This window comes from Podarcis filfolensis (genome assembly GCF_964270895.1).
Source record: "Podarcis filfolensis genome assembly, chromosome: 6".
NCBI lineage: Eukaryota > Metazoa > Chordata > Lepidosauria > Squamata > Lacertidae > Podarcis > Podarcis filfolensis.
The window spans coordinates 35,391,886-35,416,181 of NC_139609.1; the positions used below are offsets into that span (position 1 = coordinate 35,391,886).

Consider the following 24,296-nt stretch of genomic DNA (forward strand, 5'->3'; position numbering starts at 1 on the left):
GGGGGCGGGGGGGGGGAGAGGGGAGGAGCACACAGGGCTGGCCCAAGACATGTTGGCACCTGAGGTGGACCCCAGGATGACTCCTTCCCCTCCCTGCCAGGGGTGAAGGAGGCCAGGGACAATGCAGTGGAGTAAGATCAACATTGGGTTTTGTTGCCCTGGGTGGACCCTGGACCCTGCCTCCTGAAGCAGTCTCCTCACCTTGCCTCGTGGGTGGGCTGCCCCTGGGAGTGCAGGTTTCCTTTTTTTACCTTGCCTTCCCCTCTCATCCTTAAGACCTCCTAATTACACAGTAAATACATCTCATGTACTGCTAATTTCAGACAATGTTTGATTACTGTGATCCGTAGATTATGGGCCTCCTCAGACACTTCTGTGCACTACTGCGAGACCAGGACCTTAGGGAAGGGGCCATTGCTGAGTGGTGGAACATCTCCTTCAGTGCAAAAGCTCCCAGATTCAACTTGATACTGGGAATGTCCCCTGTATGAAACTCTGGAGAGCCACTGTGTAGGCAGTATTGCACTAGATGGAACCATGGTCTGACTCAGTATAACAGACCCTTCCAAGCGTCCCTATTTTCCAGGAACATCTGATTTAGAGAAGCTGCTCCAGTTTCTGATTTGATCCCAGAATGTCCCGCTTTTCCCTAGGGCGTCCCTATTTTCATTGGAGAAATGTTGGAGGGTATGGAGTTATCTGACCCCCAAGCCGTCTGAAGACAATCCTGTATAGGGAAGTTATTTTCAATGTTTAATGTTTTATTATGTTTTTATATATGTTCGAAGCCACCCAGAGCGGCTGGGGCAACCCAGTAAGATATGTGGGGTATAAATAGGAAGATTATCAATATGGAATGGGACGTCCCTATTTTCATTGGAGAAATGGAGGGTATGGTATAAGGCAGATTCGTATCAGGAGCAGGCCTCGCGTGTAGTGTGCTCCCACCGCTGATGTGATATCATATCGCTCTGTCCTGCAGTGTAGAACCCTGCACAAACTTCCCCCTGGAAGATCTATTTCAAACATTATAAACATCCAGATACCTGTAGAAGAGGCTACTTGGGGAGCTGACAGCAGTTGTTTGTAAATGCTCCTTCTGTGTTCCTGTGTTCTAATTCACATGTTGCAATGAATCACTTGTGTCCTTTTGACATGAGCACATTCATGGTATTCTGTGAGTTCCTGGCTCGCTTTTTCCATAAAAAAAAGAGAGAGAGCTAAAAGAGAAAGAGCCAATTAATTTGTAATGTATGAACTGGCATAATGTATGAAACTGTGTATAGTTTTCGGCATGTGAAAAGAAACACCTTGCACGGCAGCCTGTAGATGTCACTTTTGCATTGTAAAGTACTAGGCACCTAAAAATGTACCACTGTATATGAAAGTGAGAACCCATAGCAACAATTCTAAGGGCTCTCTCCTGCCATCCCTCTGGGCTTCATAGTAAGCAGGGCTTTCTGCAAGCCAAATTCTGGTCAGCGGTTGCAGCGTGACTCCATTTTGATCCAAGAATGACATGCCCACAACCTCAGGGCGATAAATATGCAGTCCTGTGCCTTCTGAGTTCTGTGCAGGGGACAAACACTCAGAATGATGAACCCTAGATAATTGTTACCACAAGGAAATTAAAATGCTGCGGAATTAGTTTTCAGTAGCATAAATAACATTTTTGGTAACCTCTGTCCTCCCCAGTCAGCATAACTGATGGAGATAATTATTTCCTTTATGTATTCTGAGCCGCACACCTTCATAAATAATCTAATGGGAAGCATGTATCTCATTTCCCATTCATTAATACAAACAGCGAAACGGGTCCAAAAGCTAGGCATGCTTGCAAAACAATGGAAATTGCAAGCGTTTTGGCTTTCCGTCGGCGCAGACCTGATTTCTTCCTGTTTGTTTCTTATCCTGCTGTTTCTTTTTGATACTGCCATAACTTACACAACAGTTGCTTGTCAAAGTGGACCAGGCATTCTGTGTTTACTGCTCCCCTGAAATCTCTCCATTGAAATGCCTTCCATTTTGACAGGCTTTATCGGAGAGCTCTTTTCCCAAGCCAAACGTTAATGTAGCTTTTGTATTTGTATTTTCTGTGTGAAATAGGGAAAGGTAAAGCAGCTGACTGGGAAATGGACACTGCTGTGAGAAAGATCCAGTGTTTCTATAGGAAGCACAAAAGTCGACGGCAAACTCGGGGTGTCAAACCAGGTTTGCAGTTGGTCTGCATGGACGAATCTTTGTTCTGATCAAAGAGACTTTGATTTCTCTAAGCAGCCAGTGACCATGAAGGATAATCAGCTTGCAGCTTTGCTAATCATTTAAGAAATAATTACATGCTCTTTCTTTTTTAAAAAGCTGGTGTTGCTTGTGGTCTCAGGCTTGTGGTCACATGGTACTGGGTGGCGTGTAGTTGCATTGCCTAAAAATATATATTGTGGCAGCCTTTGTTAATAGCTGGACTGATCTGATAACTGGTATGATTTAAGTCTTGGCAAATCATCTTATTTGGGGAATGAATTTTCCTTTTGCTGAAATTGCTAATAACTCTGAGGGTGCTCTTCCTCTTGGAAATGGCTTGGGTCATGGATAGCTTTCTTTTATGCAGGCATCTATCAGGGCATCTGCCCTCTGCTTAGGGCACATCTCATCGTGGATGATGTACATCAGAGATTGGGAATCTGTGGCCTTTCAGAGTTGTTGCACTACAACTTCCATGAGCCCCAGCTAGCACGGCTAATGGTCAGGGTTGCTGATAATATCTGAAGACTACAGGTTCCCCCATCCCTGGTGTAGATTGTGTTTGGTGCTGGGTAGAAAGTCTTGCTTTGTGGCAGGGTCCTATCTAAACAGCTTTCTTCCTGCTCTTTCATTTTCGGATGCATAATTCACTTGCTTCTGATTAAATTCTCTTGTTTGGAATTCATTTATGTATTTTTGTTCCACCCAATGAATATTGCAAAAACGCTTCGTCATTTGCACAAATGGTCCACCCAAGTCATTAGGAGATGAAGAAGAATCTCCTTTACATAGCCTTACGTTAATAATGTAGCTGCACAGTAAATACAGCTATTTGGAAATGTTTCCTTGCATTGGAGTGTGAATCGTTGGAATTCAACTTCAAAATGGAGAAGTTTAACATAAAAAGGAACATTATTGTTTCTTTCTTGTTTAGGACCAGGGTGCTTTGGCCATTAGAAGCAGGCATATGTTAAAAAGTAAGACTTTAATCTTACAACACATAATTGGAAGGAAGTCCCATTGAGTTCTTTTGAGCAGGTAAACTCTGGATTATGCTGCATGCAAGTTCCCCCACTGCATGAAGCTGCTATATGTTTTTCCACTTGCTTCTGTATAGAGGAGACCCAGGTAGCCAGGACTGATATAGGCTCCTCACAATTTACCTAAAGTTAAATAATGTTGACTGATAACTTTCAGTTTGAAGTATTGGGATTAGAAGAAGAGCCATTCCTGTAAATGTGCTTGCAGCTGGAAAACAGTGCTGAGGCTATAATAATAAAATAAAGAAAGGTATGTATTTATTGATTTTCTTTTTCATTTCACTCTGGAGGTAAATAACCGTAAGTAGAAACTGATTCTAGATTTGCCTTGGTTGTTTGACATCACAATTAGGTGGACCTGCTTCTTACAGTAGAGGCTGAAGTTCCCTTAGAACAACATCAGATATGTATGATCAGACCAAAGGTCTGTGTAGTCCAGCCTTCTGTTTCTTATAGCAGCCAGCCACATCTTTCCTGGAAGACCAAATGTCACCCCCTTGAATCTCCATTGATGTGAAACTCAGTAAAATGCATGGACTACCTTTTAGGGTTGAGGACAAGGAAGGTGGCGTACTAAATTTCTAGCTGGATACAGGATTTGTACTCATGGTTATGAGTAAAGCAAATTATGGAAACCGTGTTTATGTTGTTATCTCATCCGTGGCTCATGTGAATGGTTTCTTTTAAACCATACCATCTTTGTGTGTTTTTGATGCGTTTCGTTTGCATTTGCATTTGCATTCTGAGTGATTTTGCCCTCACCATCAGTGCATTTGCTGTGGCACACTTTCTAGTTGTTGGAAGGTTACGGTTTCGAATACTGATTTGCTTGATTCTGTAAGCAACTCACATTTACTGTGCAAACCTGATCCAAAGCTACTTTGCAATTCCTTCTGTGCTATAGGATGGAATGTAGCTACTCCCATACTCCCTCTAGAAGACTTAGCTAAGTCAGGAATGATATTTTTCTTCTGCGTACTTTTTTTTGAAGGAAATGTGAGTGAGCTCCAATATTCTCTTTTAGTTATGAAGGGTCTACAAGGTATACAAAGAAATAATAGGTTTGAACATTGATATAGGTATAAGGAAATGAACATAGGATTAAATCGGCCTGTAGCTATAGTGGTCTGAAGTGGCATGCATGAAGGAAGGCTTTGTTTGTGTAACCTGTCACCGCTACAGTGCCTGTAGCACAAGTGTTCATGGGGCTGACTTGGGGTTTTCATTATTAATCCGCTACATGCACTCAATTAATTATATTAAGACACATAACAAGCTGCACTTCTGGATAAGTAACTGATGAAGCCAGTAGTAAATTTCTTTTGACTATTGTTTCCTCAACCGTATGCTTTGTACAAAAATATGCTTGGCTGCTCATGCGTGTTCTGCTGCTGCTGCTATTTAACATTAATTCAGCATGCCATTCATTAAGCAGTTTTAAAAAATAGTTTTGTTTTAATTGTGGATTTAACTGGAAGCAGAGTAGATCTTGGCCCCTATACTCACTCCCAGCAGGGAGTTAAATAATGCACTCTGAGTTTTACAGATGAACAAATTTCAGATAAGTAGCATTTAACAAAAAATCCTGACCCATTTTGTGTGATAGTAATTGATCCATTCAGAGCAGAAATCCCAACGAGATATAACTTAAGTGGAATGATCATGCTAATTGGATAGGCGTGACAGTCTTTATTGAAGTGTTTTATTAATAGCATGCAAGACTGGTTAGGAAATGTGTATGTTTTGTAGCTAGAGGCTGTAGAAATGAGATGACCAACCATATTGGGTTAGCGCTTGCTATCACTTCAGTGATTACAGTTTTCATCATCATGGGCACCAGCCATAGCTTTCTTTGTTTTCCATTCCAGAAGTAGTTCAGTAACTACAGCGAAGTCATATAGGATTGTCTGCAGTTTCAGAGGAGACTGCTTATCATTCAAAAGAGACTGTCAGAGTAAAATTGGATACCACAGACCCAATGTTGTGCCGTGGATGAAAGCTTAGTGTGGTTTTTTGGTTATCAGTTTGTCGCTTGCCAAATGCAAATAGTAGTCCACTTTACAGTGTTGGTGTTATGTGAACAATTAACAGCAAATAATTTATTAGAAATTCCCCTGGGGACTGAAGGAGCTGATTCTTGAAATCTTATCTGGTGGGGAAGGAGCTGTAAGTTCTGAGATGGGAGTTGGAGATTGGGGGCTGCACTTGTGTCACCCTCAAGTGCGTATGCAAACCAAATCAATATTAGGGCATTTTCTTCCTTCCTCCACTTCCTGGAATTCCCTTCTGTGGGTAAACCCACAATCACAAAGCCTCAATGACTGGTGACGATGAGGTGAGAAGAAATCATAAGCAGTGCCATTGCAAGATTGGAGGATAAATAGCAGTGTGAATACAGGGGTTTTAATCAGAACTGTGGCATGGGCAGGAAGTCACATCTCCCTTTCCCAGGTCTTGATCCTGAGGGATGCCCCCTGCAGATGTAATTTAACATTTAAAACTAGACACATTCATTGTCATCAATCCGTTTGCATTTGTCTGGGTTGGCCTCTAGACTTTGCTTTCTCCCCAACATTCATTTTGCAAGTATTGTGATCCCCCTCCTCCTGTTTGGGGGCCAGTAAACATTCTTGCCTCCCCCCCATGTGCATTCTGAAGTGGTATGGTCTAGGAATGCGTACTTCATGTATTTTGTCTCTGAGTCACATGTTGCATATTTGTTATCCTTCTTGCAATCCTTTGAACTACTAGAAACTGGTGGTTTGTGGCCAGTTTAAGCGGGAATCGCTGAAAGTGTGACAATGATATGGCAGGCCTCTGCAGCTGTTCATGAGTAGCAAAAAGAGTAAATGCCCCATCAGTGTTCTAGTTCCATACAACTGAAGACTACCTCTATGAAGCCCTGCTCTCGGTTCTGATGTGCTAATAGATTACCGGTAATCTCATTTAACAACCCTGTATCCCAATTGTAAACATAGTACTCTGCACATGAAAAAATGAGAAAATAGGTCAAGTAATTCTTTCTGTTGGTGTAACAGTGCTCTTTACAGAATGACAATAAAGCACCCATTCGGGTCATTTTTATTGACACAGTCTAAAGCCATTACTTTAGAAGTTTTAATATATCCGTTGGCTTGATTTGTGTAATGTAGCCCAACTGCTGTTGGTGAGAATTGGATTCTCTTACTTCCTGGAGCAGTTTTCAGCAAGAAACAAAATAAGTTTCTGTCTCTAGTGTGTTGTTCCACACTGGAAGATGTGCTTCGGACATTCATTCCTAAGCAGATTTCCTTCCTTGCTTCAGTCACCAGGAAAAATGGGAATTAGAGACACCTTCTGAAAACATTTACTAGAAGCTCATTTCACCCTTCTTTCCACCGTCCCCCAATATCCAGACTTTATTGTCTGTAAGTTCCAGCTAGTCAAAGGAAGCTCAGATACAGTATAGCAGTGCCCTGAAATACATGAAAGTAGCTGTTTTATTAACACCTCAAGATGGCTGAAAGTGATTTCGCCTCTCACTGTCCTTGCCATTGGCACGCTTTGCAATTGTGGAGAATCACAGTTTTGAAAACTAACTTAGTTGATTCTGTAAACAACTGAAGTTTACTGTGCAAAACTGTTCCAGAGCTACCGTGAGATTCCTTCTGTGCTAGGATGTAATAAAGTTATTCGAAGACTCGCCCTAGGAGAAGACCTGGCTAGGTCAGGAATGATAGCTTTCTCCTGCATGCTCTCTTTTTGAAGGAAGTATGAGTGAGCTCCAATATTCTCTTTTCATTATGAAGGATATACATGGCATGCAATCAAAAAGCAGAGTGAAAACTTTGAACATTGAGATGTAGCTATTTTCCTGAAGATGGCTGAAAGAGGCCTTTGCCTTAGTCATGACATAATGGTGACCAGAATAAAAGATTGCGTGCAGTTTTCAGATTTTGTAAGAATGTTGCTTTCCCTTATGTTTCCCTTAAATACCATAAACTAAGGAAAGGATGGAAATGGGGACACCTTCTGGGCTGGCATCAGAACCCAGCATCCTTGGGCATTTGATGCCCATCAAGGCCCATCAATGATGCCTCTCCTAGTTCCCTCATCTTCAAACAGATTCTGGCAGGATACTCAAAGCAGCACAAGATAGCTGGGTCTATCTATCTTCCTTTTCTTTTCTCTGTTTCCCTTACAATGATGCTACCTTGGAGGCATTCTTTGAAATTAACATTTGCTAGGTCCATCTAGAGTGGTATTAAACTAGCACATCCTGTCAGTGCATGGATTTCTGCTTGCGCAGTGGGGCTTGCCTCCCTCTCCTCCCCTAATACCCCAGCCCCCAAACCTGCTGCAGTGGGTTGGGGGAACAGATCTGGGGGAAGTGTTGTGGGGAGAAGGAGAGAAGATTCCATTGCTCAAGCAGAAATCCTTGCACTGACTGAAGATTCGCGTAGTGGTACATTGGGTACCACCCATAGGGAAGAATTCAGTGTCTCACTATGTTGTTCTGTCCAGACCAGCATTGTAGCTTGCCAAATGGAACAGTCTCCTCTGCATGCTGTTCTGGGGTTTCTCCTGTCCCTGCCCCATGAACTAATTGTAGGGGAAGGGGTGGGGCACGCAAGGAGAAGAGGTGGGAATGCCCAGTTGCACAAGTGGAAGTCCTTAGGTGGGCTTCCACTAATAGAACTCATCAGTTGAATTCCACCCTTAGGGTTTTCAGTACATAGTTACAGAGGATTTTGAGGGACTGCAATGCACAGATTTCCTTGACTCTGTTTTTACTAAAAAATATAAAAAAAATTGAAATGACGATAGGAGCCTATCCTTCATAAATAATAATAAAACGATGGTCCGCTCCAATCTGTGCACTTTCTTGACAGCTTTGAATTTCAGCAGCTGGTGCAGGTCCAAATGAAGGCGAAATTTCTCCAAATGTGGAAGATTTTAATAGTGTCTCTAGATAAATGAGAAACGGTAATCCTTATTTTTCCATGCAATATTTTTGTTGAGCGCAGGCAGAGAACAGGTCAGAGAAGACTGAACGTATGGTTTTCAAATCCTCGTAGACCATAATCCTGTGAATAAATCAGGATGACTCATTAGCTGGAAAGCAGTGCAGGCTGTTTTTGCTGAGGCAAACAGCTATTTCTGTATCAGGCTGTTTATGTTTTCAAAAAACCTGATAATATTTTTAATGACCTGGGTTGCTGAAATGTCTCATGGCCTTTTACACACTTTGAGGCTGAAATCTAATGCTGCTTTAAGGTGGCTTTTGCACGTCTCAGAGGCAAATGGCAGCAGAAGAAGCGTGAATCACTCAAGCGCTCTGTTTAACCACATCCATATTCTTGTGTTCAGGGAGGAAAACAGAAAGATCCTTCCAGGTATGATACGCATTTTCCAGATGGATAGGTAGAATTATGCATCTTCTCTGTGTGTGCGTTGTACACATTGTCCCTTCAGATGAGAACCTCCCTTGGGAGATGGGAGTGGAAGTATGAGTCAGTCTTTCTTCTCCTTTCACCATTTCTAAAGAACATTCAAAGAGACACTGAAGCTGAAGGTATATTTATTATTAAATTATTAAAAGTGTTTCTGCTTATCTTTCCAATCCAATAGATGGCACTCAAGGCCTCCTTTCATACATTTGATACTATTAGCTGGCACCAATGACAAGCTTAAAGCACAAGATGTGATAAGGTTCCCTATGTCTGTGTTTTGACCAATGACAAGCTGCCATAGATAATTAAATCTTATCACTTTCCAGCCTGGTTTTTAATTTGCTGCAATTTTCTGAGGGAGCGATTTGTGTTAACCTACAACTGGTCCACACAAAATAAGACAGGCATGGGTGCCTTTTAAAGAAGCTGTCTCTGTGCAGCATGTTGAAGGTTTCCCCTTTTCTTTTTAAGGCTATGGTGACATTTTAAAGAAACATGCTACCCCACCCTGAAGTATGCAGCAAATTTCTATGTGTGTGCCATTGGGCTGCCACAGGAAACATTCTTTAAATGACCTTCATTTTTTGCGCTTGTTTGCACCAGCCCTAACACGTTTCTTCTCTTGCATTATTACATTACCATGTGGATTAATGTGAAGACTCGCCTTGAAAGTCCTGATTGATGAAGATAGGCTAGTTGGAGGAGTGAGATGCTCACATTACCTCTGGGTCTCTATCTGCTTTGTTGCATATCTCCTTAAGTCACCAGGAGTGTTGATCCAGTATCCTCCAGTAACACCCATCCCCCCAAAATAAAACATCCATTCAGTATCTTATGCATGTTAATATTTATCAAATCCATTAAGTGACGCTGTCCAATTGTTAGAGTGCTGAATCTGGACCAGTTTTATTGAGTTCTGGCTCCAATTGGTTTACTGGTTGACTATGTACATTGATTAGCTATATGTTCTACAGCCTGCTTCCCATATGGAAAAGAGAGATTTTAATGACCACCTCACAGTAGTGTTTCATTCATTCTTATAATATTCACTGGAAAATGCTTTACATTACAGAAGTGCAATGAAAGAATAAAGAAAACCCTGCATTTTTGCTCAAGTAAACACGTTTTCCTCCCCGCTCCCCTTTACAAAAGAATCACAAGCCCTGCAGAATATTCAGAGTAGCACAGATGGAAAGAATAATTTAAAATATTAGCAAAATTTACAAGTAATTATCGGAAGCAGGCAGGACATGAAAGGAGCTCAGAACGCAGCACTGCATTTGATAGAAAACACAAGAATATAATATGTTACAGTATTGATTTTAGTTTTGTCTATAACGGATTTCCAGTGGATTCTATTATTCAGTTGAAATGTTAGGTATTTGCAAATGAATGAACTTTGTTTGTCGAGGATTTATTGCAAATGAAATTAGAAGCTGCAGCATTTTATAAAGTGATACTGAGTAGTCCTTAGTCTGAATCCGTGCTTGAGCTTTCCCTTAACTGGGTGGCATGATCAGAAAAGACTACATAAGTGTCCAGTCTGAGCAAGGTGTCTGCTCTCAGTTCTTGGATACAGCAACAAGGTTGTAGAGCAAACAGACAAGGATAAGGCTAGAGCAAGTCAGGGGCCAAAGGTAGGGGCATAATCAGTGCAAGGGACATGGATAAACTAGGGCTAGGACAAAGTATTCATCACAAAAAGTTGTTTGGACTGATGGGGCAGCTCTCAGGCCAGACCATTATAGGCCCAGGTGTGCAGGCATTGATTGACCTGTCAATTCAGCTGACAGCTAATTCAGTCTAGTTGGGGCTCATGCCCTACAGTTAGGGCTTAGCCTCACTTACCCTTTGCCCCACTCTTTCCAGGCACTGGTTCGTGCTTAAAAGCTCCATGTCCAAGCTTTTTAAAAAAAATGTCCGAGAGCTTTCCCCACATAAAACTGCTCTTTAGTGCTCCATTGGAGCAAATGTCAATTCAGGTTTTTTGCTGATTTCCTGGAAAAAGTGGAGGAAAGATAAGTGTGGAGAAGCCCTTCATCTTCCTGGTTCAAGACCTCCTTTCCTCAGTGCCTTGCAGTAAATGAAATACTTTCTGAGATCCCACAGGATCATCTTGGTCCTCATGATACCTTTCCTGATTTGCAGTATACACTCAAGTTGAGTTTCTAACATTGTGGTCTTAAACAACTCCCAAGCATTTGGAGTGATTTGGCTTTTCAATTTCCTTTTTACCAACCTCCTCGTTTTGGGGCCATTTCCTCTTTTGAAATCAAATGTGACCTTGTTGGATTTCCTTGGTGACCTAGCCATTTACATGTATATTTAATTTTACAGCTTAATGGTCACTGTTCCCCATTGACTCAACAATGCTTAAATCTTGCACCAAGTCCTGTATGCCACTCAAGATACAGGACTTGTATCCTGTATCCCTAGACCCTAGACCCTTGTCTAGGGTCACTGTCCTTCTGGTCAGTTCCAACACCAACTGTTCTGGAGCACTGTCGTTTAGGATACCTAGAGTTTTTATTTTTTTGTCATGACTAGAACACATATGTAGCCAGTCTATGTGAGGGTAGTTGAAGTCACCTATTACTACAATGTTTCCACTTTTAGACGCTACCTTGATTTCATTCATCATCTCAAGGTCTCCTTGAGCATTTTGCCACTGACCTAGCAGCTGCCATTTTATTCTGAATTGTAATTTTATTGCCCCTCCCCTTTTTACACCACCTTGTGCATGAAAGGTGTTACAGATACATTCCAGGGAAAAAAAAAATATGGTTACTGATTTTTTTTTTCTGATACTGTGTTTTAGAGCACAGGAATCATTGAGCAAAAGCAAAGTGAATAAGGATTTCAGCAAAACCGTGCATTTTCATCTTAGACTTAGGCGCTGATGTTGAAGATCCATAAGTGAAAGACCCGGGGAAACACACCCCAAAACAGACAGACAACTCCTTTTAAAACGAGTTACACAACCTCCCCCCCCCCACCTTAAATACAACAAGAAAAGGAAGCAGATAGATCACTGCAGTGAAAACAAGCCTCTCTTGCCTGGCATAAAAGTAACTAGGGAATATTGGAGACAGCTTTATGCTGATCTTTAATGTACCCATAAGAGCAGACTCATAGGCAGGAAGTTCTTAACCACTCAATCCCCCAGAAATATTTTAAAGGGTAGATGCCTAGATTGAACTCATTTTTATAAAACCTGGTGCTTTAGCACTAACCTGAAGGGCTCTCACATCCCCCTAGCAACACTTTGCGCTGCTGTGAAGGGAGGCCTGTTTCACACACAGCCCTAGGTTTCTCCACAAGACCCTCCAAGCAATGATTTCAAGCGCTGAGAAGAGGTAAGGTGCCACTGAAATGAAATTGTGTTTTACTCTTTGTAGACAGGAAGGTTGCACGCTCCCTCTCCTCCAGCAGCATGCCATACAGCAGCGAAAACGACTCCGACCGCGAGACGGGAAAGCGAGGCCGCAAGCGAGAGAAGACCGACAGACATTCAGGGTATGAAAGTGAAACCACAAAGACCCAAAGAGAGGAAGGCCAAGGAACCGATGTGGAGGAAGAGCCAGACATGGGGGACGCCCCCAGCAAAGCAGCCAGAGACGTGCCACGCACCTCTCACAAAGTCAGGAAGGCAAGAAGTCAAGACTCAAGTCCAGGCAGTGAGGAAGGCAAGGTTGTAGGTTCGGTGCACAGGAGTGTGAGGGACGACAGGGAGAAGGATGTGTTAGGGCATTCTGAACACAGCCATCGAGCAGAGACCAGAAGCAGAGGACCTTCTGAAGATGAGGATGAAGGTGGTAAGTATGGTCTGCAGTCAGAACTCTGATGGGTCCGTTGCATACAAGTGTGTGGCTTTGCTTGTTCCTGACTGACTGCATCATTTTGCATTCTAAGCTTTGATAATGGCATGTGAAACACAACATTGTATGTTAGAACGATGTGATTCCCCCCTCCCACCCTCAGTTTACTGTGTGTGCCAAATTGCTGGCAGTGTCATGCTCTGAAACGTCCATGCCATGCTGTTGTTTTGGGTGCTATAATTGTGGTCTGTGTGATTTAACATGTAAGGCTTTGGCGAGCTTTCCTCTTGTCTCCATCACTATCGTTTGCGTGGCATTTTGTGACAGCTGAATTTATTACTTTCCTCGATGGGAAACGGAGACAAGCAGGTGAAATGGATCTGAGATCAAGCAGTGCCCAAACTTGATTGCCATCCCGTCTGAAAGCACAGCTGGAAAGGCTATTTATCAACATAGGGAAAAACAATTGCATCAAACGAAGTTAATCAGTGTATACTTCTTGTAGGTTCAGAGACATAATGACATCTAAACCACATCTTTGTGTGCTTTTATTGTTTGGAGTGATGAATATGTGAGACATGAGATAAAAGTTTCTGTTCCACCTTTTTTATTGTGAGATTATGGACAAGTTTCATAGCTTTAAACTTAGCAAATTAAAGATAGGAGTATAGGAGTCTGCCTTATATCCAATCAGACTATTCATCCTATCCAGTATTGCCAACTCTGACTGCCAGCGACTCTCCAAAACCTTAAGCAGAGGTCATTCATATCACCTGCTATCTGACCTTTTAAACTGGAGATGCCAAGAAATGAATTCGGGGCCTTCTGCACACAAAGCACGTGCTCTATCAACAAGCTATGGTATAGCCCCTCCTCTAAAACCATATATATAATTATTATTATTTTGGTTCATAAAATGCATACTGTTTGCACAATCAATTCCTATTTTTTCTGGGTCTAAACCCCTTGGAGGGAAAGAAACAATTAAGGTGTGTAGTATTATTATTTTTAACTGTAGATCATAGTGAAATCATTCTAGTCACTTAATATCAACCCATAGTGATGCAGACACGAAAGAAAGCCATAAGTCATGCTAATTCTTCTGATTTGTATTTTTATCTGCAATCATCTGGTGGTGAATTATACAGTGATCTTGCTTCCTATTAATAGACATTGATGGTTTATTTCTTATTGCTTTGTGCTGTTCAATGGAATAGTTTGGCATGTGCAGAATGTTATGAAAATTGGAATGGTTTGCAAACATCTTTGGGCTGGGTTGCTTTTCATTGCCTTGCAATTTGTTATGTATCTCACACGGAGGAAAATTGAAAAAAAGAGAGTGAAAAGTACAGTTCTGGATGATTATGCTGAATTATTTATGGGTGTTTTAGTTGTTTGAAATCTTTCCCTTCATCCATATGCTGGATTCTCAATGTGAGCAACTTCCCAATTAGACTGTTAGATGAGATGAATATTTAAGTACTGTTGAAGAATGAAGTTATTAACCACTTAACAAGTACACACATAGGATTAAGTGCTCTAATACAAAATGGAAGCATGGAGTAATCATGTGGGTTGAGTTAATGGCCTGCCACAGATTTTAGTGCAGAAGGGTATCATCATTTCTGTTTAGCTCAGATTTCTGAACATGGTAATTAAACAGTTGTTTGATAGTCCTGGATCTGAATTAACATAGCATTTAGCAGAGGATGTCTCCAGACTCTGCTGCTGTGGTAGCTGGAGGTGTTGAGATTTTTGCCTGGCTACTGAAATTATCTTCTGCCACTCCCTTTTTTTCTTTCTTTTTTTGGATTTTTTTTTTTGCAGTCTGCTGAATGTCTGCTTGAATAGGGTTGATCATGGCAGATATAGGGGGAGACAAAAGAAAAGGAAAAACAAAAATAAAACATGTTCAGTGGACTTTATTTTGTAGCAAGAAAGAGAAACCCCCCTACAGAAGCAGGCTTCCATGTGTGTTGAGGGTGCGGGTGTCCCTTCTGGATGAGCATTTGGATCTGCATCTACATATTGTGATCTGCCTTGGGTCCTATACTGGTAGAAAGGCAGGACTGAAATAAAATAAAATAAGTACATCTCAGTAATAACAATAATATTAATAATTTTATTCTTTATACTCCACCCATCTATCTGGGTTGCCCCAGCTACTCTGGGTGGCTTCCAGCACTTATAAAAACATAATAAGACACCAGATATCAAAAACCTCCCGGTACAGGGCTGCCTTCCGATGTCTTCTAAAAGTTGTATAATTATTTGTCTCCTAGATACATCCAGACCCTTCCGCCACTGGTTGTAGGCAGCATGACTAGAATGGGATAGGTGCCAGTGTGTGCATAATTTATTGCAGCATCAAGCCTCTCACTGCAATGACCTACCTGTTTCACCCACACTGCAGAACTGGAAGAAAATCATCCTTACACACCAAGTGGTTTAAACTCCTTGTGTACAAGACTTGTTCACAAAGCAATACTGGGGAGGGTTCAGATCCCAATGGGGCTAATGAAGTATGTACACCTAGGCAGAACTCATCAGGCTTCCTATTTTAAAGAAATCTACACTAATGCCAGAGAGCTTTGCAACTTTCAGCAGTGATTTCTTTTTATATACATGTCGTTTTGGAGACAAGAAGAAGAAAAAATCTTCTGTTTCTGTTTCGGGAATAGTGGTTGCTAAGCTAATAGGAATGCAATATTAATAATGCATACTCTGTTAAGAACAAGTGAAATGTAAATAAACTTTATTGCATAAGCACTGAGGTTACAATGAAAATATTAGCACAACTTTAAACTGTGTCATGGCCTAATAAGAATGTGCTGGAAATGTAGCAGAATAGGACATGTTGCTTCTCATGCGTTTAGGAATATCAAATGTTTGTTGAAGCATGGGGATTTGCATTCGGATCTGCCCATGCATCAAAATGAGATGAAGCTCACAAGCTATTTAACCTGTTTAGAGAATTGATGGAATCATTGGAATTGCATCTGGAAACTTAGTATTCAAAAATGTCCTGAGTTTATCTGCAGGTTTTCTATTGTCTTGTTATTTTGGTTTGTGTGCAAATTAAAAATATTTCTGAACAAAAAGATCACCTTATGATCTGGTGGTATTTTTTGTAACTTGTGTGTAGTAGTAGTAGTAGTGGTAGTAGTAGTGGCAGTTGTTGTTTTGTATTGTGGAAATTCCACTGCATGCAATTTTAATATCTGATAGATGGGATGCTATTTGCTTTATGTATGTGTTTAATGCATCCATGTGGGTGACATTGATTTTAATTGGCATCCTTAATTGCTAGTAGAGTAACCTGTAAGCCGATGTGTGATCAGCATTTCCCCAATTTCTCTCTTTTGCTCCCTGTTCTGTGATTGTTGTGCTATTTTTTGAAGATGGCAAATCCGTCAAAGAGAAAATAGCTGAGGCCATGGAACATGATCGACTTTTGAGTTCTGAACCTGAACCAAGTGACTCCAGTACGGAGGATGAGGAGGAGGAGAGCATAGCTAAGAAAGATAAACATAAAGGAGATAAACATAAAGGTAAAATCAAATGATAAAGCCTTAAGTGCCACAACCCATTCCAATACTGGAATTGTTCTTTTTATTTTAAACTCTCATCTCATCCTTCTTTTAATTTCCTTCATTTTGTAGGTTTGATTGTGTCTGAATAACTAGCAACAAGAAGGTTGCTTGTTTAGGCTGTTTGGAGGCTGGCTTGTGTGTTTGAGTGTTTTTGTGTGCTTTGCCATGTCTGATACAGCAGATTTCTTAAATTCTTAAAGCTGCACTGATCAGACTTGAACCACCAGGTTAGAATGAACCCACCTTTTAACTAGTATTCCCATTAAGGAAGAGCAAGCAAGCACCAAAAAGTGCTGCCTTTTGCTAGATGGTATGAGGAGATGTGGAGCAGAATCAACAACGCATGTCCTGCAAGTCCGGTTTGAGCCTTAATTACCCAAAGTCTACTTGAAAGTCTTGGCCTACGTGATAGATAGGCATGTGCTTGATTAGACTAATGGAGGAGGATAAAGAAGAAAGCTTTTGATGTTTCCTCCTACTTCACACTATACTGTACAAATTTTACAATTTCCATAAACAATTTTGTCACTAGGGAAATGGTGATTTTTCCTAATAATACTGCTTCACTCCCCTCACTACCTCCCTTGACCTTCTGGCTGAATTATAACCACTCTTTCCAGCTCTATTCCCCTCAGATGCAGCTTTTTGATTCCAGGATTTGTCTGGTATGATTGCATTGTTCATTGAACATCACACATAAGGGCATAGATGGATGCCATCAGCACTTCAGCTCCTACAATTTTTCCTGCAAAGTGTTTAGATTATACAAGCATACAAGTCAGGAAGAAACCATTTCTCTGTATAGATGTCAATATGATTCTTTCCACTCCTTTATATCCTTTAACATTTTAGAACATAATTTATCAAACGTAGATTATCAAGCATGATTAATAACATGTAGGCTTGTGAAGTATCTCCCAACTTAATGACAACAGCTCCAATAGGAAAAATAAAGTTAGGCTACAGCCTATATACCCTTTGCTGGGTGGAAAATTGGACATGCATAGGATTGGACAGCCAGTTCCACTACTGAAATCAATGAGAACAGTTAATCCCAACCTGCATAAATTTCATTAGTATCAAATGCACTTTGTACAACGAGTCTTTTTTTGATCAGGGTGTGGAGTAGTGCTCCCCTTTCTTTTGATACTGGGGTCCCAGTTGTTTTTTGAGTACTCCATTCCCACTCATGTGTGTGTGTGTGTGTATGTACGTATCAATATTTATATGCTTGATTTAATGGCTGCCAGATGCCTTTCATCTCTGCAATGCTATCATTCAGCAACTCTTCACTTGGTATGGAGCTATTCTGCAAGATGAACTTGCTGTCTGAGTATTTATATTCCAGTTTCAGTGACATGGCTAATTTCTTTCAATATCTGTTCATGGGCAAGGCTATTGGGAAAAGAAGGGTTGACTGACAACTTTCTGCTTATATAGAAATTGCTGCTTCTAAAAAATGTGGGAGGGGGCAGAAACATGTGGCAGTTTCTTAAGCAGGACAAAATGGGTCAAAGCAGGAGAAGGCTCCCTCCTGCATTATTGTGCCTTGACCTCTATAGAACCATGTGGGTCCAGAAAATTAACATGCCCAGTGTATTCCCACGAGGTAGCTTCCTTCACACATCAGTCCCTCATGGGTTAATCCACACAATCTAGCCCACAAGTTGTCAGTGCAGGATCTCATCAGATGATTCACAATGGCTAAACCAAGCCATTCTCCGCAAGGAAGGTTGAAAAATATGACACCTTTCATTGCAATGTATTTTTTTTAAAAGAAAAAGCCCAACCCAACACTGATAGAGTTATCACAATTACAACTCATGCTGTGCTTATTTTAATAGTGCCAGATGGAGCTTCTTTGGCAAAAGAATCGAGAGCGCTTGAATCACAGAAGGTTGCGGGGCAAGTGGAACATGCAAGACAGATGGTGGGCAAGGAAAGAGCACTTGACGAAGAGGAGCTTGCCGATGAGGAAGGCCCCGAAGAAACAGCTTTGGGAGAAGAATTGCGAGGCAAAGATGTAACAGCTCGTAAAGCAAAACGAGCAAGAAATAAGGAGCTTGCAGCAGAACTGGAGGAAGAAGCAGTAGTAGAATCAGATTTGGACAATGCCGAAAAAGAAGTCATGCATCAGGAAGGAAAGGCGGCTGGGGGAAAGGCAAAAGCAGAGAAAAAGCTCAAAAAACCAAAGAGTTCTCTGGGGAAGGGAGAGAAAACACAAGATGAAGAAGAGGCTTTGGGAGATGATATGGAAAGTAAGGAAGGCAAATTATTGAAGGGAGGTGTGAAGGACAAAATATATGTGAAAATCCAACTGGAGGATGGTTCTTTTGTGGAAGCAGAAGACATGGCTCCAGGGTCAAAACTTGAAGGAGTTGTCTCCACAGATGAGGAAAAAGCAGCTGTTTCTGGAGCCCTAGTATATGGCGGCAAAGGTGTCAGACAAGGAGTTTCATCTGAAATGGAGGAAATAGTGCAAGACATTTCAGGCCTGTGGGGGGGTGAGACCAAAAAAACATCTCTAGAAGTGAAACAGAAGAAAAGAATGTCTAGAGACGAAGGTTCAGCTCAACAGAAACTAGCACCTCGGGTGGGTGAACCCTTTTCGGAAAGTGAGACTGAGGGGGTCATTTCAGCAGCAGAAGATGAAGAAATGAGAGGCCAGGGAGCAAAAGTAATACGACAGGCAGGGAGGTCAGCAGTCAAGCCAAGTTCAGAAAGAAGGGCTGGAAGGAAAACACACTTAGAAGTGAGAGAGAAAAAAAGAATATCTAGAGATGAAGGTTCAGCTCAAGAGGAACTAGAACCTTGGGAAGGTGAACCCTTGTCGGACACTGAGGCTGAGGGGGTCATTTCAGGAGCAGAAGATGAAGAAATGAGAGGCCAGGGAGCAAAAGTAATACGACAGGCAGGGAGGTCAGCAGTCAAGCCAACTTCAGAAAGAAGGGCTGGAAGAAAACCACACTTAGAAGGGAGAGAGAAGAAAAGAATATCTAGAGATGAAGGTTCAGCTCAAGAGGAACTAGAACCTTGGGAAGGTGAACCCTTGTCAGAGAGTGAGGCTGAGGGGGTCATTTCAGGAGCAGAAGATGAAGACATGACAGCCCAGGAAGCAAGAGTAACACGAAAGGCAGAGAGGTCAGCAGTCAAGCCAAGTTCAGAAAGAAGGGCTGGAAGGAAAACACACGTAGAAGTGAGAAAGAAGACAAGAATATCTAGAGATGAAGGTTCAGCTCAAGAGGAACTAGAACCTTGGGAAGGTGAACCCTTGTCGGACACTGAGATTGAGGGGGTTGTTTCAGCAGCAGAAGATGAGGATACGGCAGCCCAGGAAGCAAGAGTGATACGAAAGACAGATAGGTCAGCGGTCAAGCCAAGTTCAGAAAGAAGGTCTGGAAGGAAAACGTATCAACAAGAGAAGAAAAGAATATCTAGAGACGAAGGTTCAGCTGGACAGAAACTGGAATCTGAGGTGGATGAACCCTTGTTGGACATTGAGGCTGAGGGGGCCATTTCTGAAGCAGAAGATGAAGACACGACAGCCCAGGAAGCAAGAGTAATACGAAAGGCAAAGAGGTCAGCAGTCAAACCAACTTCAGAAAGAAGGGCTGGAAGGAAATCACACGTAGAAGTGAGAAAGAAGACAAGAATATCTAGAGATGAAGGTTCAGCTCAAGAGGAACTAGAACCTTGGGAAGGTGAACCCTTGTCGGACACTGAGATTGAGGGGGTTGTTTCAGCAGCAGAAGATGAGGATACGGCAGCCCAGGAAGCAAGAGTAATACGAAAGACAGATAGGTCAGCGGTCAAGCCAAGTTCAGAAAGAAGGTCTGGAAGGAAAACGTATCAACAAGAGAAGAAAAGAATATCTAGAGACGAAGGTTCAGCTGGACAGAAACTGGAATCTGAGGTGGATGAACCCTTGTCGGACATTGAGGCTGAGGGGGCCATTTCTGAAGCAGAAGATGAAGACACGACAGCCCAGGAAGCAAGAGTAATACGAAAGGCAAAGAGGTCAGCAGTCAAACCAACTTCAGAAAGAAGGGCTGGAAGGAAATCACACTTAGAAGTGAGAGAAAACAAAATAATTTCTAGAGACGAAGGTTCAGCTCAAGAGGAACTAGAACCTTGGGAAGGTGAATCCTTGTCAGAGAGTGAGGCTGAGGGGGTCATTTCAGGAGCAGAAGATGAGGATACGACAGCCCAGGAAGCAAGGGTAATACGAAAGACAGAGAGGTCAGCAGTCAAGCCAAGTTCAGAAAGAAGGGCTGGAAGAAAAACACATGTAGAAGTGAGAAAGAAGAAAAGAATATCTAGAGATGAAGGTTCAGCTCAAGAGGAACCAGAACCTTTGGAAGGTGAACCCTTGTCGGACACTGAGATTGAGGGGGTTGTTTCAGCAGCAGAAGATGAGGATACGACAGCCCAGGAAGCAAGAGTAATTCGAAAGGCAGATAGGTCAGCGGTCAAGCCAAGTTCAGAAAGAAGGGCTGGAAGGAGAACGCATCAACAAGAGAAGAAAAGAATATCTAGAGACAAAGGTTCAGCTGGACAGAAACTGGAATCTGAGGTGGGCGAACCCTTGTCAGAGAGTGAGGCTGAGGGGGTCATTTCTGGAGCAGAAGAAGAAGCCCAGGAAGCAAGAATAATACGAAAGGCAGAGAGGTCAGCCGTCAAGCCAAGTTCAGAAAGAAGAGCTGGGAGGAAAACACACTTAGAAGTGAGAGAGAAGAAAAGAATATCTAGAGATGAAAGTTCAGCTCAAGAGGAACTAGAACCTTTGGAAGGTGAACCCTTATCAGAGAGTGAGGCTGAGGGGGTCATTTCAGGAGCAGAAGATGAAGACACGACAGCCCAGGAAGCAAGAGTAATACGAAAGGCAGAGAGGTCAGCAGTCAAGCCGAGTTCAGAAAGAAGGGCTGGAAGAAAAACACATGTAGAAGTGGGAAAGAAGAAAATAATATCTAGAGATGCAGGTTCAGCTCAAGAGGAACTAGAACCTTGGGAAGGTGAACCCTTGTCGGACACTGAAGGTGAGGCAGTTGTTTCAGCAGCAGAAGATGAAGATACAACACCCCAGGAAGCAAGAACAATACGAAAGGCAGATAGGTCAGCGGTCAAGCCAAGTTCAAAAAGAAGGTCTGGAAGGAAAACGTATCAACAAGAGAAGAAAAGAATATCTAGAGATGAAGGTTCAGCTGGACAGAAACTGGAATCTGAGGTGGATGAACCCTTGTCGGACATTGAGGCTGAGGGGGCCATTTCAGCAGCAGAAGATGAACATACGACAGCCCAGGAAGCAAGAGTAATACGAAAGGCAGAGAGGTCAGGTGTCAAGACAAGTTCAGAAGGAAGGGCTGGAAGAAGAGCAAGACTTGAAGGCGTGGTGGCCAGTGCAGAGGGTGCAGTGGAGGAAGAGGATCTAATTGAAGAGGAGGGTGAGGAAGTTGAAGAGGGAGGGACAGAAGTGATTCTGGGATCTGGAGTGGCAGCACCTAAACAGAAACAAAGAGTAGGAAGAAGGAAGACAGAGGCAGAAGGAGAAGGAGAAGGAGAAGGAGAAGTGGATTTTGAAGAGACAAAGGCAGGGAGAAAGGTGGCAATTAGAAGGAGGACAGAGGCTGAAGTTTCAGGGAAAGAGAGAGAAAGGGGGTCTCTGTCCATGGCACATGAGAAGGAAATAGCCCATGGGATGACCATCACAGGAACCCCAAGGGTAGCTGGCGTGACAGAGGCATCACACCTATCTGAGCCATTCACACAAAAAGCAGCATTAGCAGAAGGAGGAATGGGCAGTAAAGTCAGCTTCCAAGATGAAGTGGAAAAAACACCAAAAGAGACTGTGGCCGGGAAAATGTCACCTGACCTGGAGGTGCAAGTAGAAGATGCAAGCGATGAAGTAGAGAAGGAAGAAGAGGCATATTACACAGGAGAACCAACGATAACGCTGCGAGATGTGGAGGAAGCTCTGTTGGCAGGGATGCAGAAGTTGATAGAACAAGTATCGTTTATGAGCGAAGAAGTGGAGGAGGAAGAGGAAGAAGAGCCTAAAGAACTTGAGGGGGAAGTTTCAGTAGAAGAGACTCAAATGCTGTCTCACAAGGAGGAGGCTGGGAGGAAAGAAGTTTTTGCAGCTGTAGTAAAAAGAAAAACATGGGGTGCTCAGAGCGACAAAGCCATGGAAGCAGGTACTGAAGAGCCTGTGGAGGAAAAATATAGAAACGAACAGAGGAGAACAGGAGAGGAAGAGTCTCCAGAAGAAAATCTGCCGGTGAAAGAAATTGTTCCCAGCAATGCACAACAGCCTGAAGGACAGCCGCCAGTAAACTTCACTTTGCAAATGATCAGCCTAGAATCTTCTCAAACATCTGACTAAGAAGAAGGGGACTAGGAATGAAGGTAAGAGAGAGAGAGAGAGAAAGAAATGGCCCCAATCCAAAGAGTTGCTTTAGGCCTGCCTAAGTGTTTGCATTAGCCAATTAGCCATACATGTGTGTGTTTGTGTGACTTTTCTCCTTTGAATGGCAAACACTCATCCACAGGAAATAATAATAATAATAATAATAATAATAATAATAATAAAAACCTGTCTTTGAAACTCACCTTACTTCGTTGCCTCCATAGCTATAGCTCTGGAGCAGAGTGCATGAGCCAGCTAAAGTTCCACCTTTCTTGACGCTAATTTCACTGGGGAGAGTTGAACATGCACTTACTCATTTACTTGTTACAAATCAATAGGAGTTTAAAGGTGCTTGATTTGACTTTACATGGCTGGTTTTTTAAAATAATAATAAAATATCATACAGACCTCCATCTCCTTGGAGGAATTTGGAGCTGTTTGCATATTGTTTGGGCTGGGGGCTCCCTTCAGGACAGCTTATGGGGCCAGACTGCTTAATGGCTGTGGTAGAACTGCTCAGTTTTCCTTCAGAGCATTTTATGGGCCTATGTGTAGCAGGCTAAAATGACAAGTTGGGAAATATATATATATTTTTACACAGTTTTCTAAACGATTCAACCCAGTTCCTTTAGATCATGAAAATACTGAATGGTAGACCTGATAGGAGCTGTTGTTTGTACAGTGGTACCCCTACATACGCACACCTCTGGTTACGTATCCTTTGGGATGTCAGGAGCTTGTCCTACACCCGAGTAGGACCCTGGCAGAGACACATGCCCGACTGGCATGTTCTCTCCCTCCTGGTTGTTTGTTCAGGAGCTTCAAAAGCTTTCGTCTGCCCGAACATCACAGCGACCAATGCCAACAGACATCAGCACACTTAGGGATCCACAGAGTCTTCACAGCTTGCGTAACAGACCTCAGCAACTCAGCATTTTGGCTAATCTATTTTATTTACATATAAACACACACGGAGCACTGCAACATGGCTCCCTTTCTCTCTACCATCAGACAGCAAAGAGAAAGAACAAAGGACAATAGTCCCACTTCATGAAACACAGTAACACAAACATCCTGTCTCCTTCACTTCCCACTCTGTGGAGTCAAAACATACACCATCATGTGATAGACAACAATCCCATGACTGCAATCATGGAGCAGAATTCTAACATGGTATACACATGTGGCAAACCCGGAAGTATTTTTCTGGGTTTCGCTGCGCGCTTATGCGCAGAAGCGCTTTACCGCACTGCGCGCATGCGCAGAACAGACACCTCCAGTAGCAAAAACCTCGGGATCTGGAACAGATTCCGCCTACAACCAGAGGTACTACTGTATACCACTCTTCTAAGCAGAGGCTGGTGGTGGCAGTAGTAGATAGCCAAGTTTGGTTTTCTTTAGCAGATGAGATTGCTGGAGAGGCCTTTCTTTGGCATTTTGTTTTGTTTTGTTGTGTTACAGATATACTAGTGGAGGAAGATAACGTAAACATTTTAACAGAGAATGCCCACTGCAGTCCCATCAGAGCAAGGCATTCCTGCATCCCAGATGCTTTTGACTTGCAGAGCTCAAAACTCAGCTCAGCTCTCTCTGCCTGTTTTTCAAACTGACAGCTTTGGTTTTTTTCTATCTCACACGTAGATCTTGCTTGCACCATTTCATCATTCTTAGCTGTGTGGGTGGGGTTGCACTTATTCCAAAATGGCTCTCACCTTCCGGAGTCGTCCCCAGCTAGTGGGCTAGCGTTTGGGGGATAAGGAAGTTGAGAA

At 42.4% G+C, this 24,296-nt stretch overlaps 1 protein-coding gene across 10 annotated transcripts in view; it reads left to right on the forward strand.

Moving 5' to 3' along the window:
• Positions 1 to 24,296, forward strand: part of ERICH3 (glutamate rich 3) — a gene marked incomplete at its 5' end in the record, with an annotated part of 60,289 nt that overhangs the window by 35,150 nt on the left and 843 nt on the right. For 7 of the 10 annotated variants that reach the window (XM_083620884.1, XM_083620890.1, XM_083620887.1 and 4 more), the window contains 3 exons: positions 12,112 to 12,528; positions 15,933 to 16,082; positions 17,969 to 22,526. In XM_083620884.1, the coding sequence (XP_083477010.1) occupies positions 12,112 to 12,528; positions 15,933 to 16,082; positions 17,969 to 22,503 (5,102 nt within the window). In that variant the 3' untranslated portion in view covers positions 22,504 to 22,526. The remainder of the gene's footprint in view (positions 1 to 12,111; positions 12,529 to 15,932; positions 16,083 to 17,968; positions 22,527 to 24,296) is intronic. The other 3 variants (XM_083620889.1, XM_083620888.1, XM_083620891.1) reach the window with 3 other exon arrangements.